The sequence below is a fragment of the Saccostrea cucullata genome, unplaced genomic scaffold (assembly GCF_032062105.1).
Source record: "Saccostrea cucullata isolate Sc308-1 unplaced genomic scaffold, CSIRO_AGI_Scuc_v1 ctg2930, whole genome shotgun sequence".
NCBI lineage: Eukaryota > Metazoa > Mollusca > Bivalvia > Ostreida > Ostreidae > Saccostrea > Saccostrea cuccullata.
Window position 1 is genome coordinate 80,653 of NW_026941129.1, and position 20,738 is coordinate 101,390.

A 20,738-nucleotide genomic window follows, 5' to 3' on the forward strand; every position below is an offset into this window, starting at 1 on the left:
CATTGACAATGAACAATGGCAACCTAATTCCTGGCCTGAATGAATAACAAAAATACATGGTTTCTGTATCGATTTCATGTTCATTCGGTGCGAACTGCGGTCTGTTAATTTTCTAAAAATACAGTTGAGTTGAAACTATATCATTTACTTTGTATAGTTTTGTTGAGAAATTTGCTATTATCAAAATACTTTTTTTCTTAAAAATTGACCTAAATATCGAGAGAGAAAAAAGACCTAAGCACCATAGCCCTAATAATTTTTTTCTGCTCTTTAAAAAATAAGGAATAAATGTATCACACACTGTTGCTATTGTATATACGCTAGAATTATATTAAAAACTTTATGTACCCTTTAATTATTAATTAAACAAATTAATTCAATCTGCTTACAATCTGCTTGAATGTTATTAATGAAATTTTTTCATTCCTTACAAAAATTCACCCAAATCCATTGCTGGAGAATTAAACAGTAGCGTAATGGTTTTATTTATTTATTTATTTATTTTTGACCACATGGTCAAAGACTAAAATATAAAACCATAACGCTACAGTTTTTGCAAATATTTAGCCCCCTGCAGTCAATTTATTTTGATCGAAGACTAATAAATTGATATTGATTTTAAACTTTCTTTCGCTGAACATGACATTGGTACATTGATATTTTGGCTCCTTTAAATACTAATTTTCTTGGTGAGATATTTCCTTCTGCGAAACTCGACAATACATGTGTATATAGTATTTAAACAAGGTGTTGAAACAGACAAAAGCCAAATCCAATCGAATTTTTTTCCCTTTATTATTACACTGATCTATAAATCTGCATTTATCTTGACAACACTTCTGTAGTGAAGTAATATTGATAAATGTGAAATCATTTTTGTCTACTTGTCTACATCAACATTTTTTGTACAGCTTGTATTTGGAAAGGCCCTCTATATATAGGCCATGCCTGATGTCCAATCCAATTATGTTAAATCGACGTCATATAAATAAAATACTTACATATTTTGACTTAAGCTTAAGATGCTTAAAGCCATGTTAGCTATAACTCACGGTGCCAAAAATAAAATTGGGGAAAAGACAGATAATTACGAGAATAGCTTTTCTTTTCTATTGTAACAATTAATTTTCGTGAAAATTCGCCTCCAAAACCATTAAATCAGTAATAAAATGTAAGATCTGAAATACTGGCTGCCAGCCACTAATTCCTAAGTCGTTATCTCGATATTCAGTGACCCCTGGGGTCACTACTTCGGAATGCTCTAATTGCGCATGTGCCAATCTTGTAAACAATCATCACAATGTCGGGAAAGCGTGGTCCGAAAGTAAAATTGACCGATTCAGAGAGAAAAAGACGCAAAAAGGAGAGAAATGCAACCGTGAACAAATGCAGAATATCAATTGGGGATCAGATTGAGCGATGGGATGAATTAAAAAACCAATTAGCCATTGAGAATAATGCTGAAATGGCGAAAGTATTACTGGACTGGTAGGTGTATTTCTACGCTTTTTTTTACACAGATTATTGAATCATTTTATATTACTTTGATGATTAAGAGTAATAAATATGAAAACAAAAGAATGTTTCATTCATCAGAATATTAGAGATTACTGTTATCTTGTATATCTTGTGGTGTAAACAGTTAGGTTTCGTCCTGTTCACAAGGGGACCCCAAGAAGGGAAATTCTACGAAATATCAAAATAGTTAAAAAAAACAAACAGATAAATTAATCTATGTACTTATTGTGAATAAAAATACTTTATTAAATGCATAAATCCCATAATTTTGTAATTATAATATTTAATTTAGATATTTTAATATTGTTTTATAAAGTTATGCTGAGAAAAACTCTCGTAATCAGACTACGTTGAAGACTAATGTCGTAAATAATAGAGGGAAATTTGTTCCACATGGCACTTCAACACCTGCTCCATTTAAAATCGCCAGGAGAGATTCAGAATCTGAAATTTCGATTATATCAACAGATGAATTTAAGAAAAGGTGTGTACAATAAAATTGAAATTTTCTTCATTGATGCACAAAAGATATTTATTTTGCAAATATGATTTTAAAATCTTCAAATATGAGAACAATTAATATTTTTAGAGAGGAGAGTGAAATTTCTGGAATTGAGGACATTGATTCTGTTGGTGCCACAAGTAGCAGTAGGAAAATTTCGTGTCATCCATTTTCAAGCAGTTTCTTGGATCCTTTTGAGTGAGTGAAATTGAATGAGGCATATGAAATTATATTTTTCAATAAATTAAAATGAACCTGCATTGCATATCATTTTTTTTCAGTCTCACTGTGTATTCATCTGAGGTGCAAGATGACATAGAGGATGCAGTGGATGATGACTATGAACCAAGTTTTCATCTTTCACTGAGGTACGTGAGTCTGACACTTTCCCAATACAGATAATTGATTAAAAATATTTTTAAAAATTCAGATTTTTTTTTTTGGCAAAAATTATTAATGCAATGGTTTTCATTCAATGTTATAATGACTTGCTATATCTCTAGACTGGATCATGGCATTCTGCCCAGTGAATCCGAGGATGAGGAAGATGAAGAAAACGTTCAAGAGACTGAACAAGAAGTAGAACTCGGTCCAAACATTAAGAGACTGAGAACAAATGATGAAATCGGGACACTACTTGAGGATCACCCGGTCTTTGTAAATACTCAGCAATTAATGGAACTTGCAAGGACAACAGTGCCCCCCACTTGCAAGGTGAAAGGATGTGGCGAGATTGTTCAAATGAATCTGCAAACAGTATCCTCTGCAGTCTACCTTAAGTGGGTCAGTATGAAGGATGGAATTTCATTTTTTTTTCAGTTGTTAATGAAATTTCAAGTATTAAATTTTTATTAAAGTTTTTTTTTGTAAAATATTTTAAAAATTATTTTTTTACATGGCTGTATTCAGGTTTGTGGGAAAGGGCATACTGCAAACAAATGGAGTTCACAGCCCCTTTTGAACAGAGGCCTGCATAGCACAGATGTTTTGATATCAGCTGCCTTAATAGCTTCTGGAAACAACTTCCAAAAAATGGCAATGTTTGCAAAGTTTCTGAAGATTCCTTTCCCTTCACAATCATCATTTTGCAAGATTCAACGGACTTATGTATTGCAAAGCATTGACCAGATATGGGAAATTCATCAAAATGAAATCATGAATGAATTTCAAGGGAAGAATCTGGTGATTTTAGGTATACAACAAGCATATTTAGTACACTTATGTGTTCATCTAACATGAATGGTATAGTAACATATTGATAAAACCTTTAATATAACCTTAATCTTGTTATAGGGGATGGGCGCATGGATAGTCCAGGCCACTCAGCCCAGTTCTGCACCTACACATTTATGGAAAACACCACTCACAAAATTCTCCATATTGTTGTCATGGATAAACGCATGACAGGGGGGAAGAGCGCAGTACTGGAGAAAGCCTGTTTTCAGAGAGGATTACAATTTCTTCTTGACAAAGGCCTAATAATTTCAGAGATTGTTACAGATGCCCATGTTCAAGTCGAAGCACTGATGAGTAAGTTGATATCTTTTATCCATGATTGATTACAAACTTTAGTTAAGAAATTAAATTAAAATGATAAAGACATTTTACATGTTTTTTACAGAGAGAGAATATCCACATATCAAACATTCTTTTGATATTTGGCATGGCTGTAAAAATCTGGGAAAGAAAATCATTCAGGTAAGCAAACCATTTAATACATATACCTATGATAAAATAGAGAAAGTTTTGTTTGTTTCACTGTTTAAATCATGTTTAATATTTCTTCAAAGGCAGGGCAAGAGAAATCAAAACGCCCCTTACTACAGTGGACAAGAGAAATTGTCAACCACTTTTGGTTTTGTGCAGACACAGCAGAGACAGAGGATGAATTTATTGTAAGTATGGATTGAAAATTACATGAGATATTTTAATCCAAATAAATATTTTAAATAAGAAATTTGCAAAAGAGATTTTTTTTAATTTGTAGGGTATGTGGTTGGGTGTTATTCACCATGTTGTAAATCAACATGAGTGGATATTACCATATCGCATTGGTTCCAAAAGTTCGTGCATGCATGGACCACTGACAGAAGAACGCGAAAAGGGGTGGTTAGAGGCTGGATCACCAGCCCATGTTGCTGTAAGGGACATAGCAAAAGATAAAAGACTCCTGAAAAAAATTCCATATTATTTGAATTGCAGGTTTGTTTGTTTTTAACTTTATTTATGTTTGTGTGCCTTACAAATTGCATACCTATTATCTTTTGAATATGTTATTATTTTTACATAGGAGTACAGTTGTCTTAGAGAATTTTCAGAACCTTATTCTGAAATATTCCTCTAAAAGACATTCCTACACACCACCAGTGTACAAGGGAAGAAACATTATAGCAGCTCTGGATCACAACTGTAACTGTAACAGAGACACCTTAAAGAATAAAGATGGATCCTTGAGGTATTTATCTCCATTTATTGTTATCAGTGTTTGTTATCATAGTAATTATTTATTACATCACAAAGTAAAAAGTTTTCTATAAATATAATTGTTTTAATAAAATATTGTAGACACCAGAGGTACTACAGTAAGAAGAGTGGGAGATGGGCAACTTATGAGGTCAAAAAGTCCAAAAGCTACCCATATACAGAGGACCTCATGAGGAAATGCCTGGAGAATAGACTGTTGGATGGGATTGGTATGAACAGACCAGTTATTCTCGAGGCTGATGACCCTAGGAGAATCTCTTCAGTTCTGGCACCAATCCCACCACCACCAACATCTCAGCTTGTAGCCGAGAAAAAATCCAGATTCACTGAGAAAATTGGTGATTAGCATATATTCCCCCTAGTCCATCACACCTTCCAGATACCCAACATATTGTCCCGATGGTTCTGGGAAAGTGTCTCTGATCCGCCATACACAACAGCTAGGGATGACTTTTCTGTTGCCTGCCCCAAGTTTGCCATGGACCCACATGATGAACTGTCTGTAGGCAGCATACCTCCGAGATCTGTTGATGTTTTCATCTCTCGGCTCAGCTAGTACATCATTGTAGTACCTCAAGGCAACTTCAAGAACAAGTTCATCAAGAACCACTGTGTAGAAATCCTGAAAATATATATAGATCTATGGTAACATACAATTCGCTTTGATTTTTTAATTTCCCTGCCAGGTTCAAATGCAGTAATTCTAAAAAAAAAAATGTATGCTTACTGGTAGCCTTGACTGACAATTCTGCCTTGTTTTGCCACAGCACACTTTTTCTCTGTCAGTGGGCATCTCCCTGCAATAAGTGCAGATGCACCAGCTTGGTGCAGTCCTGCTCTCAGAACCTGGTTGTTCTGGTCCACCACCCTCCAGTGTTTCCATTATGTCGAGCATAAATGAGGGTTGCTTTGAACAAACTAGTCTGAGGACTGTTCTTAATTCCTCAGTGTCCATCGATGAAATGCATTCCTAAAATATTTTATAAAATATTTAGTAATTTTATATATAATATGTATTTATACATTTATTTATAATGATATAAATATTGAAATAAAGTTATAATATTACTTACTTCTATATGTGTTTGCCTCTCCTGTCTGGCTCTGATGGCTAATTGTTGCCTATTTGGCCCCTGGTGTGCATTCCCACCACGCCTCCCTCTCCTGGCACCAACACGTCCACGCCCTCTGTTTCGACCTCTGAGTGCCTGTTACAATTTGTGTTAAAGTAGCAGTAATATTTCTTCAATAATATGTAATATGCTTAGTGAAAATTAAAATTTCAATGGACACCACACTTGATAAGGTAAATATACATACAGCTGTAAGACCCCGTCTTGATCTATTTCCTCTTCCTCTTGTATTTGGCTCTGGCAAGTACTCTGACGATGAACTATTAAATTCAACATCGCTTCTAGATCTATTTGAGTCCTTTAAAAAAAGAAATAGAATAACCATAATATATTTTCTGCAAAATCATTACAATATCAAAATATTTAATATCCTTTATGTATTTTTTAACTCTTTAGTAGGTAAAATGTGTCATATCTGTGTAAAGGCATCATATACATATCCATATTTTATGGGTTAAAATCATTAAATTGGTAAATATTCCCAAAATACGAATTTTTCTAGCTATTCATATGGATTACAAAAAACCCCTCTCTGGTACCTCATTATATGTAAATGAAGCAGGTTGCAAGATTCTGACCAGTTCTTATTTTAAGAATGTTTAATACTAAATTTTCATTTATATTTACAGTATATTACATTGTTTTAGCTTGCAAGTTATTCAGTTAACTCAAAAATATTACACACAAAGACAAAGCAGCCTTCTTACCTCAGATTCCATCTTCGTCTGACCTCGTTATCAGCATCCCGCTTACACTCGGGAATAATCGGCTCGTGTGTCCGAGAGATAATGAAGGCAATGGTCAGTTCAAAAACGCACTCAGCAGGAATGCAATTAACAGCTTTCTTTTGTTTACCATGCTGCATTTTCTTCACAGAATCTTGGTATTATCTTAGTTTAACAAGTAGGTGAATGTTTCAGAACAGATTAGCATGCAAAATTTTACCGTCAGTTATAGCTAACATGGCTTTAATGAGACCGGTGTCAGATGTTCATCTAATTTGAACAATTTATAAATAATTAGATATTGTCAATAAATAAATAAGATAAATCAACTTTTAAATGTTACACATGATAGTTATAAAAACGACATTTTTTGTAACTCGTTCTAAGATGAAAACTTTTATTATATATATACAATCAATTTTCTGAAAACAAATTACACGGCGCGGGATTGGAGTGCGCCCAGCATTATTTTAAAGTTTAATTGATAAGCTGCAAATTGAATGAAAAGATCTGTAAAATTTGCTGTTTAGGATAAATAACTCAGCACTGAGATCAGAAATGAAGTATTTCTTTGAATGAAAAGCTTAACTTCTCTGGAGTTCGTATAATTCTCGGCAATGTTTTCATTGATAAGGCGGCGAGCGTAGCGTAGATACACGGTTTTTCCGGGAGGGAAGAGATAAGATCTCCTTGATGATCTTACACAGATGTTTTTTTTTTTTAGGAAACAAGTGTAAAAAAGATTGTTCAACAAACTAAGACTGTGTGTTTTTATCTCAATGTAATTATTTTAACAAGATTTATATTGATTAATGATAATAATTAAGGAAATCAAAGTAGAATGGTTGTACTTAATGTTAGTTGTGGAATGACTAAAATATGACATTTATAATTCGTATAAAGCAACATAGTTTATTATTTATTAAGATATGTTATACTAGAACTTTTTTCTTATACTGGATATCTTCGATTTTATTTTCAAAACAAATTCAGAAAAAAATAATCGGAATAGTAAATTCGAAATTCTTCCACATATGACAATAAAATAAAAAAAATGCTCGTGTTCCTTTACTTGTAAACAGTTACAACAAATGGATAAATACATAGCAATGTAAAGAAAAAAATCAGGAAAATATACGTACTTGCACATCAGAGTTAAATTTTGAGCTCATCTTGTTTGTCAGTTGTTACCGATACCAGCTATTACATTTTGATAAGATTTTGATAGGTACATAATGCAGAAATAGGAAGACAAAACAAATACACGCCCTCAGAACCAGAATTTATCTTCTTTTACTTTAAGCTGTACATTTCTAATGGCTAGCTCGCCAAGGCATTAGGTTATCTATCTTCATTCAGCGCAGGGGGTCGCGCAATCTTAATAAAATATCACTGAAACAGGTTAACATCATCATGGAGTTTTTAAATTTAGACGGATTTCAATATTTTCATCTGTATACTTATCAGTATGTAACTAGATACTCTGGAGCTTTTAAAAAAATATCTCTTCATTCGAGAACTTAGAATCAGTTATCTTTACTCCGGATTCAAGAAGTGGCAGGAATTGAGGCGTAGTAATTCGGTTGATTTTTTTTTTCATGGAAACACGGTGTTTGGGGATTTTTATAAACGTGTAAACCATGGATCAAAAGCCACCTCGTCCCCGTACATTGCAGTTGTCGCCCGTGACGGCAAAGAAAGCGCCTCGTTCTGGGCGACATAGAAAACATGGCTCCTCGCGACAACGAAACGCAACAGAACTGAAAATCCTCGCAAATAACATCCGTGGAATTATAGAGGACATATCTTTTCAGAATAGTGAACAGTCCAGGGAGAACGTTCTTCGTCGATCTTACATTGGAATTAGCAGAAGTGCCGCTGCTTATGGGGAACAATCCGAACCTCTATTTTCCAGGCGGAATATTGTCTCGGCATTTTACGGAGAAAACCGCTCTGGAGATGGTGTCACGAGAGAAACGGCGATGCAGATGTCAAATCGGATTGCAAAAACGGAAAGATACGACAGTAGACTACAGCAAGAAGGTAAAACAGACAAACGTCAGTCGTGTCCTTGGGATCTTTCGTATTTTGACCAACATGGCGACAATAGGTCTCTACAAATCCTGGCTTCGGAGATCAACCATCTCCGAGAAATCCGAGAGAACGAGGTGCGAGATTTACTGACAGTGAACAACAAACTCCAACATGACTTGCTTGACGCCGATCGCGATATCTGTGCCTTGCAGGAGAAAAACTTTCAGTGTAACAAGAGACTGGAAGATATGTTACGTGTTTATGAAAGAATACGTGAGAATCTGAAGCAATGTTTAACCAAAGTCAAAGACCTTGAGAGCCTTGGAAAATTTACACCTCTCAACTCGGATGACGAGTCTGCCTCCCGGTATACATGTATTAATAGATGTTTTAGTGTGTTGATAAAATCTTAATGCATGTAAAGTGTGTTTACTATTTTGTGTTTTAAACACCTATATGCCAGATTAAAAACTCACATTTTTTAAAAATGTATTTTGTTTATTTCATTTAACCTGTTATTCATATAACTAATTATTGGTAATAGTACAAAAATTTAAGTCTAGTATATATAGTTCATATATACAGTATTATAATTTTCAACAGTCTTGAGTTTTTCGAATGTATATAATGGTGATGTACATGTACAAAAAATTAAGCCTAGTATATATAGTTCATATATACAATATTATAATTTTCAACAGTCTTGAGTTTTTCGAATGTATATAATAGTGATGTTAGTGTTAAATGCATTCCCTAATTAATTCCATATATTTTACTTTAATGTTATAAAGGACCCAGAAAGGAGATTCATATACATGTAACTTATTGATGGTAATAGTACATGTACAAAAAAATTAAGCCTAGTATATATAGTTCATATATACAATATTACAATTTTCAACAGTCTTGAGTTTTTCGAATGTTTATAATGGTGATGTTAGTGTTAAATGCATTCCCTAATTAATTCCATATATTTTACTTTAATGTTATAAAGGACCCAGAAAGGAGATGACCACTCAGCCGACCAGGCCAGTATGTCCTCGGGATTCAACACTTTATCGGACATGTCCGAAAGTCTCCCATTGGACACGGTGGCTATGGGATACGAAGGTATATAATTTTGAATTAAGGAAAAATAATCTATTAACAGTTGACCAGTTTACATATTACTTAATGATTTACATTGAAATCTCTCTTGTTTGACTCAGTTTAATGAATGGTGTACATACAGACACATGTACATGTATACATTTTCATAAAGTAAGCGTGCCTATCCGGGTACATGTACAGAGAGCAATAGTAGGTTAAGAAAAAATAATTTCCAAAAAAATATGAAGTCTTTCAAAATCTTCAACTTTATGTTCATTCAAAAGATTATATCAGGATTAAGGGGGGTGTTGGAGAGTGGAAAGTAGTGGGGCTTTGCGGGAAAAAGTGTTCTCTCCTAAACATCAATTCCTTTTAAATTATGATAACATTCTTTATGTTAGCTTCCAAAGCCAAAAAATGACTTTTCACTCATTTCGCTATGTACAGGTGATGGAGAAAATTCGACCTGTGAGAGACGCCGTGTCGGCCTGTCTGATATGAACGAGCTCCTGAGGGACATCGACTCCATCAGTCTCGACAGTCGCAGCACCGGATGTGGGGGCTCTCCCCCGGAAGTGAACAATGGAGCATCTCCACATCCGGAACGTAAACTTTTGGCGAGACTTCATGAAGACGTAAACTCACTGTCGCAGATTAATAGGGACCAATCCCAGGTAACGGCCATTCCACTTCAATTGAGATTCCGCGTCCGCTCTTCTCATACTTTTTGCATTGCTTCGGATGTACATGTACATTAATGTGTAAATCACTTTATATACAAATACAAAATGTACTAGGTACATATGCACCAGTATACATTGTAAATATAGAATGCTAAACAGAGCTTACAGTTAACACACTAAATAAATACCGTCGACCAGTATTCAGCATTTCAATTTGTAAATTACCATCAAAAGTGTTTTCAAATTTTGTTTATAGGAAATTGAGCGTCTGCGTTCGGATCTGACTTCCTGTCGTAAACACATGAGTTCCTCACAGTTTCAGCTAGAGGCTGTGGAAATCGAATGTAGTCGTTTACTAGCAATGGAAGACCAAATAGCCTCTGTTATAACTCTGCTCCAGAGGGCAAAGGATGTGGTCTGTAAATTAAAAAATCTGACGAATTCTTTATATCTCAGTGACTTTGATTAATATCTTTACTTAATTTTAAGAGGTATAGAGTAATGCCTTTATTTATCTCAAATTTTAAAATTCATTTTAGCATCTACATAGACAGATTTTGGGGGACATTATCTTCAATGTTGTAACGTCGTCCGTGTCCCTTTCTAGCGGATCATCAGGTTATATATTTTAGTTGTTTTATTCTAAACAGGATACAAAAAAACTAAATTTTGAAAGAAATAGTTGAAAAAAGATATGTAAGTGCATTTAAAATGCCTTTCAACTTCTTTACAGGAATCCCAGCTGATGTGTTTTTGCGAGAGCTTCAGGAAAGATTATCAATGCACCCTCAGCTGGCACTCTCGGAATTGCACGATCCAATCGAAAACAAGAAAATGCCATCTTCCATTGGTAAAGAACATAGTGCGCATGCTCTGCCCAAGAAACGTCCAGGTAGTGGAGACAGCAAACGTTTTGGGGCCGTATTTTCGGATCTTTCCCTCTCCCAACCTGTTTTAGAGTTTGGAAAGCCGACAGAGAGAAGACTAAATGTCGTCGACTCGAAACCAAAGACTTCGGATAAGAAAGACATGCTTGAGGCACTTAAATTTATTGACGATGAAGAGGACCAGCTCAGCGAAGCTGAGTCATTTCACAGTGTCGGTAAACACTTAGTGGGGGATTTTGAAAAGAATTGACAAAGCCATTGGTTGGAATTGAAAACAGTATTGGTGCACCGATGTTTAAATTTTATTCACACCTTAGGAACAAAGAAAAATATAGTTACATATTTAAAAAAAAAATAGGCGAAATATCAGTTCATGTATGTGTTATCTTTTAATTATTTCATAGATTTAGATTCAGTATAGAGTAGAAGGAATAGAAGATACAAGGACATTATTTCTACTGCCCTTTTAATCACATTCATATTTAATCATTTCGTATACTAATATGTCTTCTGTGAATTTCAAGGAAAACAATTTTCTCTTTTTATTAAACTCAGTAAAAGGATCAAATTATGAGAATCCATCATAATCAAACGTTTAGTAGAACAGTATTGTACACGTTTACAAAGAAAACAAAACGAATTGTATTGTTAGAAATTGTTTGCTGTTTTCTTTGGACTAGTAAATTCTAACTTTTGAAATGTCATAATTGCTGGACATTTTAGATCAATTTAAGGGTGGTATTTAAAATATGAATTGCAGAGTAACAAAAAGTAAATATTTTTGTTCGGAGCCTTATCGATCAAAAAAAAAATTTAGTACAAAGCAATAGGTTTATACAGAACTATTTAAGACACAAGTCCAATAAAAAAGTATATGTACTAAATGTGAACTTAGTCCGAGCCTTAATGGTGTTACATGTATCATCAGCATTCTAGTTTTAAATCATAATGTTCTTATTCTCAGGTGTTGTTTTTATAATAAAAAGCTTCCAGTTTAAAATCCCTCGTATGAAGATGAAAATTAATGAACATTATTGGCTAATCAGGAAGGATAAGGGGATGTGACATTGTAATGTGTATAATTGAATTATACATGTGGGTTTTGGAGTTCTGTCTAATGAAAAAAATTATGTCTACACTTTTTAAATTATATTGGTAGTATCATCGAGATTTTAATAAAGAATGCGTTGACCTAAGGCTTAATTATTATTATTATAACTTATTTTCAAACCAACTTTCCTTTCTCGATGAAATGATTTTTATAGCAGGTGTCCATCTTGTTATTATGGGACTATGTTACAATAGAGTTAAGTAGACAAAAATAATTATAAGTGAAAGCTAACAACAACCTATATGTTCATGTATCCCTACTTTATTTCTGTAATCAATTATGCACAAGTTAAAATAAAGCTATAACATTAAAACTGTGGTGTTCTACTCATAGTTAATTAATTTTGTATCCAGAGAAGTAATTGAAAAGGCCTCCATTAATAAATTTTGCCTTAACATGATTTTTGATCCACACCCTGTTTCCTTTCTTTAGCTCGGTAACAAAGTGACCCGTTGTAGAGATGTAGTCGGCTTGTTGATTCACAATGCAGGTTCGAACACGTTCTTTACCATCAACCATAAGATAAGGATAAACAGTTCCACCCTTTAAGGACACGAATAACCAATCTAAAGAGTAAAGACCATCCACCGGTGCTGTAAAAATCCCTGTTTTCGGATCGTATCCTTTGCCCTTGTTCAACTGGACGTTGTCAAATTTTATGACCGTGTTTGCAGGAACATTATTGAGATGATTTTTGAAATTGGCATGAAAGGCGATTATCTCGGCAAAAGGAGCTAAATTAAATATAATCTCTGTTATCAAAACTACACAAACATGCACATTAAACGCAAAATCAAAGTCAATTAAAGACAATAGACTATTTTCTTCGAATTATTATCATTATGTGCTGTGATAATGCATCTACATAAATAATATTGACTAAAAATGAAAAGTAAATTAAAATATTATATCATAACTATTATCTTATTTAACTTGGTTGTAATTTTTAATCAAAAGAGTGAAGCCTTTCCTGTAAATATATCAATTTTAAATATCCATGCATTATACACAAAAAGTCTTTAAAACAAATTCAAGTAATTGTGAAAGCTTAAAAACCGCAGAAATTCAAATTTGCAAAGGTCAGAATTCTGCTTTTTTTTAATGTAAAATATAATTTATAATCGAAACCACCGGCCAATTTACTTAAACAAGTGACGCATATACATGTACTATATGTTCCGTGCTTAATATATGTAAAAACTAATGAAATTGTATCTTAGTCTAATAACTGAATGTTGATAATATTCTGTTAGTTAATTGTTGATTAATATGCTATCGGGAAAAAAAAAAAACCTTAGTACTATACCTTTCCTTTCTTTACAAGTTAGTCGTTGACAAACTTTCATGTAACTGTCGTAGTCTTTGATGAATGCAGTTGGAGGGGATGGATCGGCCAAGGAACTGGTCAGCAACAGGACAAGAACGTTCACAAAAAAGATAGATATCATCCTGTAATTAAATATTTTTTAAGGTCTAAGGACACGCTTCTCAAATATATGTGTTGCATTTCTTCATTGTTTAATTATACAAATTATTCATAATTATCATGATACTCTTGTAATTTTTTTTCTCTAAACAGTTTTAAGAGGGCTGGGTGGTTGTGATCATTTTTAGACTGTGTTGACCTCCTCCAGAAGAAGGGGGGGGGGGGGTCAACATTACCGCTACATGTACATTGCCAAAAATTTCAACTCATTACCGCTACATATTTTTCTCAAATTTTTTACCGATCATTACCGCTACATTTTTTTTACCAAAACAACTCATTATCGCTACATAATGAATCATCGATTTATTTTATTTTCAAAATGAGGAAAATAATTACATGGCAAAGTCTAGATCCCTATTTAAACAGTATTAAATTGGGAATCGCACCTTTGATCAAGATACATGAATGATCTTTCATTTATTTCTGGATAATATTCTTTTCTTTTTTCTGGAAACATTTTAAATTTGGAAAATGCAATTGTCCGCAAATACAAGACATATGCAGGCCTTTTTAAGTATCGTCAGTCCAAAACTTCAAACTCTTTTCTATTAAGTATTGGATACAAAATTAAAAAAAAAATCCATCATTCCCCTTCGAGTTTCAGCTCCCTTATTCCAAAGGTTTCACCTTTGTAGACATGTATATATGAATGAAGAAAAAATTTTAAAATACTTACATGATTGTTTCTTTTACTAGTATCTCAAATTTTACATTGCATCGTCTATTAAATTAATAGGGTTTTTATATAGAAAAACTGAAACAGACAGGTGTTTTATGACAGGATCTTTTTTCTCTTAATGTTCAAATCATGTCACACACGTTGTATCATATTACTGATCAATTTAATATCTATATCTCATGATTATATATATTTTATCGCAAACTTGTTCTGGAATCACGAATACGCATCAGACCGTATTCTAGCTAGCTTTTGCAGCTTACCTGAGCCGAAGACTCAATTGACCTTACAAAATAGAAACATGACAAACACGGACCTCCAAAACAGTAGAGGTAGTACATGTACATATGTCAGGTGTATAAACCTATAGGGTTAGCACAGACATATTATTTGAACGTTTAAGATTTAGACAATAGACAATATTAATATCATAATCATCTTTAGTTATTAGTAGTGAAAGTAAAATGATATAAAGGATTATTAAAGAAAACGTTGGAGAATTTGGGGGGGTGGGGGGTGGAGGCTTTTACTGATTTGTATTGTACTTTTGAACGGATGTACCAACAATTAATAAGTCAATTACAAATTCTGATGTTGGAGACAGGCTTGGGGCGAATTACATTGTAAAGTATGTAAAGTAATGCATTACATTACCATTACTTCAACAATTTTGGCATTAAATTACCATTACCATTACACTATTTTCCTAAAGTAATGCATTACATTAATATTACTTTAGTAAAGTAATGCATCACCATTACCATTATTTTGGAGGTTTTTTAACATAGAAATTCATACGAAACTTTGCAATTTTTTTTCATAAGTATGTATCCACCCCCTTCAAAACTAAACAAAATAAATAATAATTCAAATTTGATTTCAAGTTTTTGTATATATTACATTGTCAATAACTTATATTCACAGAAAGTTCAAACTTTTAAATTGTCTGTCATATAACACATGTACAATATCCACTTTTTGTTTAACTATTGATTTAACTATTGGGACACTTAAACCCCTATAGCTGCCTAAAATATCTAATAATAAAGCATATAGGCTATTTTGATTAGTACCTTATGAAAAAAATTATTGCATTGACAAACTTTTCGAAAAAGTAAACAACTAGACTGTATATTTTGATCTGCTAATCATATAAAGCCTGCTTGTCTTTTATTTTCTTTGGTACAATGAAATTTTCATGGTCAGTACAAGCTAGACCAGCTTAATTAATGTTTTATATACATGTACACATTCAGGAGAAAGGGACTAGTAATTTGGAGCATTTCCCCAAACAATGGATTGTTTTAATTGTTACATAACCCAGAGGCGTAGTGTGTTTTGATGATACTCTAGCTATTCAAAAAGGTGGCAATTATCACTGTACATTAATTAGTGTATCTCATATGTGATTTTTTTTAAAATATCTTTTATAACTATTTTATTTAATTCTTTGAAATCAATTCTTATCTGAAATAAGTTTGAAAACTTGAATGTAAGGTAAGTGTACTTTTAACAGAATAAAATGTGTATTTAAAAAGATAAAGAAATGTTATTTAAATAGATTAACTTTTTTATTCCATTTTATCATTTGCCAAAAAATAAATAAAACATAACCTAAACAATAATATCCATCATCCATCATCCATGTCCATTTTAATTTCTTAAAATAGGTTCATACAAAATAATGCTTAGTAATGCTGTGTAATGCCAGCATTACACTGGATTTTATGAAGTAATGCATTACCATTACGATTACATGTAATGCAAATTTTTGGGTATTACACATTACTAGCATTACTTTGAGTTCATGTAATGCATTGCAATGCATTACCATTACAATTAGCATTACCCCAAGCCTGGTTCGAGAACAAAAACTTTTTTTTAAATCGGACTTAACTATTGAACTCAAAATTTAAAACTACGGGATTTTACTTATTAACAAACACAGATATAATTTTGATAATTTTATTCATAATATAAATTCTGAAAACATTGTGTAAAATAAAGACAAAGTATTGCCAATGTATAATTTATGGATTATATCTGAAAAAAAGGGAATGTTTGGGCATTGCAAAAAATTGTAATCATAGTGAGCGTGTACATTACATCTCACTATCGCAATACTTGTGAATTGGCTGATATTTTACGTTGTAATAAATTGTACTTTTAACACGTAAACGGTATCTTATTATTTTATTTAATGTTTCCATTGGTTTGGATCAATGATCCTTTGATAAATCATTTAGAGAAATCTTATGCACGTTGAATTACGTGCTAATGTTTTGTATTAATTATCGTATTTTTTGTAATACAAAATCCACTTACATGAATTAGCATATAAAATAGTTGATATTAAGAGTTTTTTTTTGACATGCTTATTACGTTTTCGCAAATGCAGATTTTTCCGGATCCATAGAAATTTTTGAATCCCTAATATTGGAAATTTTAGCAAAAATTCCAAGCTCTGTTTTGATAACAATGCACACTTTTATTTCCAAAAATAAATAAAATTCAAACAGTAGATAATGAATTATATATAAAGGGACACGTTTCTAGTCAAATCAGACTAAATTCAGTCATGTTACGTACATTACTTGTGGTGTTCTCCCTTTTCTATTATGGAAATGCAGACATAGAAACTGTTTATAAAAATGTAGCGTTACATAAACCGGTGACTTTAAGTTCCTATCTGAACAACACACAATGGCCCGGATCAAATGCTGTTAACGGAATCTTGAACGACCATGCCCATACATTTCACGACAAAAATCCTTATTTACGGATTGACCTCGAGAAAAATTACCACATATTTCAAATAGAGGTGTTTTCCAGACAACTTTGCTGTGGTAAGAAATATTGATTTTGTTCTGTTAATTTTGATTTTATTTAAGAGATACTATCTGTGTTTTGAAAGAAAAAAATTCAATGAGCTGTACTTTTTCATAACTTTGAACATTTAACAAATGAAAACATTCATTTGATTATTTTTAAATTATTTTTTATATAGTCCTAGAACTTTAAAAGTATGTGTGTGGTGGGGGTTGGGGTATCCTGAGTTTTTATTCTTAAAAAAAGCTCGAAGACTTTCACCAACGACAAAATCATATATTTTAAATAAACTATCTCTGAAGGTTACAAAAAGGAAATTATAAAAATGATTTATATTATCATTCAAATGAAAGAGATTTTGTACTTCTGCTTGAAATTTCTCCCAATGTTCCTTCTTTTTTTGATTCCATGGCCTCCGATGATACCTATACATGTACATGTAAAATTGGAAATGATTGCATATAATCTAATCAAGATATCAATTTGATAAATGATGATGTATTAATTGCCTGGAAATATTGTTAAAAAATTGCTACAAATGTAACAATTTATATCCAGTTATATAGAAGAAAACCTGAGTTTCTTATTCAAGCTTCATTACAAAACCGATCTGACATAATTATGTTTACCTTCTTTTTGTATTAGGCAATCAGCTTCATGATTTCGTCGTAAAAGTGGGCCGGACACTTGACGGTATGACTGTTTGTGGATATTATTCCGGATTTGCGAAGGACGCGGAGCGGATCGGAATTTATTGTCCCTATGCCATAGTGGGACGATACGTGGAGATTCAAATTATTGAAGGGTTCTCCAACATTCTGACGCCAGCTGAGGTTATTGTATGGGGAAAGTGAAAGATGTATCACCATTGATTGAATAAAAATGAGTTGATGAGATTTTTATTATTCTCAATTTCGTGTATGGTTGGCGTTAGAGATGGTACCATCACCATTTTTTCACAGAAGTAGTAACTGGCCCCTAGTATCCCACCCTCAAAATTTCAGACCCGAAAACTTATGTTTAAATTTTGAATTGCGAGCTGCGTTCTAGAATGCAGTTCACTTTTGAATTGCAAATTGCGAACTGCGTTCCAAAATCTTATTGCCTGTATGTTTGGCACATTGCAATACTTTCAGAAAGGTATTTTATATAATTTATATATTATACAATTATATTTGATTCGCTAGTTTAACTTGAAGAAGTTTGACGAAAGGAAAGAATGATATTATAACGAATATTTAATAAATGGAAAATCACCTACCTTTTGCAAAAAAATTGCTATCTAGACTTCCCCAGAAATTTAACTGCCTCCCAGATTAAGAATTTGAACTTATTAATAATTAGAAAAGTGACATATAAATCTTTTTTTTTTTGTGCTTTTGAAATTCTGATCTTTTTCCAGACTTTGGCTGTTTTTGTCAAGTGAGCTTTATTGTAAAGAATGAGTGCACTTAAGCTATGAGAGTTGGATCCCGATGTTTTGCGCAAAACAAAATTCCAAAATTTATTAAATTTACGTTTTATAGGTATTAAACAATGTCTTAAGAGCAGATTTTGGTATATTATATTACATGAAAGTATTAAATAATGCCGAACGACACTAGCTTTTGAGACGGGGGTCTAACAGTTTTGTCTAATTTCTATTGTTATTCATATGCATACCAGTTTTCAACGACTTTGTTTACATCGAGCCGCAACTTGGCCATTTTTCTTATTTGCACAGAATATGTATTTTTACTTAAACTTATACATATCCAAAGGACAATGTTGGCCAAGTTGCGGTTCATATCTAATTTTCAAAAAAATGTCCCAAAACTAGGGTCGAGATAGCTACTAAATTAACCAGTAACTGAGCAACAACGATTGATATTATAATCACCTTTCTCACGTGATCTTCTGCTGTTCGATACGCTAACGCTTTCATTGAAAATTTCATTGTGTTTAAGTCTCTGTTGTGAAATTATATATCGCACTTCCAACTTCAAACTATGAAAGATTTTTGTGCAAATTTTAATATGGTTTGAAATAATATGTCTCTTAATTATCTTTATGCTTTTCATTAGGGGTGTTTTGAAAGAATTCTGGTATTGACAGTGTCATTAGTAAGTACATGTATAGGCTTAGATCGCCTCTGTATTATGGTCTGCACAGCGAGACATTTACCCCATCCCTTAACATTAGAATCATTTAATAATTGTGCACCATGAAATCAACACGATCTCTCTCTCTCTCTCTCTCTCTCTTCTCCGTTTCAATTCGCAATGCGAAAAAATCATGTGCTAATGTTTACATTCCACAACCATGCGGTTTAAATGTCTCCGCCTATTTGAGGATACCTTAGATTCGAAAGTGGTCTCGTTCAAATTTCCGGAATTTAAGGTTAATACATGTTCTTTTCAATTGCATTTTCTGTGATTATAGAAATATGTATGACAAAAAGTTCTAGAAAAAAATATCAAAAGAATATGTTTGCACATTAATCATAGATTAATTTAGCGATATATTGTAATGTTAAGCTTAAAATGGGTAGCCAAAAAGGTTCAAAATGACGTACTTAAGTGCACTCATTCTTTGTTTTGAGGGTTTAAAGCTATGAGATCAAGTTAACTTTAACTATCTGTTTAAAGTTTAAAAAACGTGGATAACTTTAATTTTTAATTTTTGATTTTTAAAAATGATTATTTTGATATTCTTACACGCTGTGGTTTTCACTCATTTTTCAAAACATGTATTTGTTGAATTTTCGCATGCATTACATTGCAGTTGGTTGTTGTAAGTCTTTGTCGCAAAGGGAGGTACCCATTTTGATGCCAATATATCATTTTTGTTCATTGAAATCCACCTGCTCATGTTTCTATAAAAAAGAAATTAATTTCTGTATATTTCACATATTTCGGGGAATATTTCTTTGGGATTCTTTATGAGTTTTACGGCAGCTTTCATGAAGTGCTTAATTTTGCGCTGGTTTACTGATTCTTTACCATTCATTTTTAATGCAGTGTCTCGAATAGCCCTTGTTTTCCAGCTTCTCACAATAAAACTAAGTGATGAAAAGTGGTCAAATAAACTGTATTCAATTCATTAAAGATTCAATCATTACAGAAAGTCAACCTTAATATCATATGATCTGTATATTGTATGTCATAGAGCTAAGGACATTATTTATTGAACAACCCTCGTACCATAAAGATAGGAAAACGATTCGTTCGTCATTGATTAAACACAAGGAAACAATTTCCATATGCGATTGTGACTCTTGTGGTCATAAGGCAAATAGAAAACAAAATCATAAATAAGGACACAAGCAAATACCAGTAAGCTGTGCAAAATCTTGAAAAACAAGAATACAAAAAAATGAGTATAAATCATTACAAAAAATAGGAATGTAACTTATTTTATTAAGCATTAATGTCCACTTTCATGTACAATATCCACAAATTGTAACAGTAACACGAATATTGAATTCATTGGTAAGTGAAAAAGTCTAATTATAGAAATGTTGGTCCCACTTTAATATATAGAATCATATCCTTCATGAGAGATCCTCCGTATCTTTTGAAACATCTTTGAAGTTC

The 20,738-nt window shown here is 32.6% G+C and overlaps 4 protein-coding genes across 4 annotated transcripts; 2 read left to right on the plus strand and 2 right to left on the minus strand.

Moving 5' to 3' along the window:
• The first annotated feature begins 1,300 nt into the window (after positions 1-1,300).
• On the plus strand, positions 1,301-5,031 carry LOC134257256 (uncharacterized). Its single transcript, XM_062739899.1, has 12 exons — positions 1,301-1,488; positions 1,835-2,002; positions 2,108-2,218; positions 2,302-2,388; positions 2,524-2,803; positions 2,930-3,212; positions 3,314-3,550; positions 3,642-3,718; positions 3,811-3,915; positions 4,008-4,222; positions 4,311-4,475; positions 4,586-5,031. Exons 1-12 carry the CDS (start codon positions 1,301-1,303, stop codon positions 4,848-4,850), a joined length of 2,181 nt encoding a protein of 726 aa, XP_062595883.1. The 3' UTR covers positions 4,851-5,031.
• LOC134257248 (P2X purinoceptor 7-like) lies at positions 4,863-5,648 on the minus strand. Its single transcript, XM_062739891.1, has 3 exons — positions 5,578-5,648; positions 5,232-5,474; positions 4,863-5,126 (listed from the first exon to the last, which is right to left on the minus strand). Exons 2-3 carry the CDS (start codon positions 5,457-5,459, stop codon positions 4,863-4,865), a joined length of 492 nt encoding a protein of 163 aa, XP_062595875.1. The 5' UTR covers positions 5,460-5,474; positions 5,578-5,648.
• A 1,938-nt stretch (positions 5,649-7,586) lies between these two features.
• On the plus strand, positions 7,587-11,636 carry LOC134257261 (uncharacterized). Its single transcript, XM_062739902.1, has 6 exons — positions 7,587-8,763; positions 9,391-9,506; positions 9,933-10,159; positions 10,425-10,583; positions 10,708-10,786; positions 10,902-11,636. Exons 1-6 carry the CDS (start codon positions 8,003-8,005, stop codon positions 11,303-11,305), a joined length of 1,746 nt encoding a protein of 581 aa, XP_062595886.1. The 5' UTR covers positions 7,587-8,002; the 3' UTR covers positions 11,306-11,636.
• An 854-nt stretch (positions 11,637-12,490) lies between these two features.
• Positions 12,491-13,614, minus strand: LOC134257259 (complement C1q tumor necrosis factor-related protein 3-like). The gene is made up of 2 exons (XM_062739901.1): positions 13,473-13,614; positions 12,491-12,900 (listed from the first exon to the last, which is right to left on the minus strand). The coding sequence occupies exons 1-2, from the start codon at positions 13,612-13,614 to the stop codon at positions 12,500-12,502; spliced, it is 543 nt and encodes a 180-aa protein (XP_062595885.1). The 3' UTR covers positions 12,491-12,499.
• Between the last annotated feature and the right edge of the window lie 7,124 nt (positions 13,615-20,738).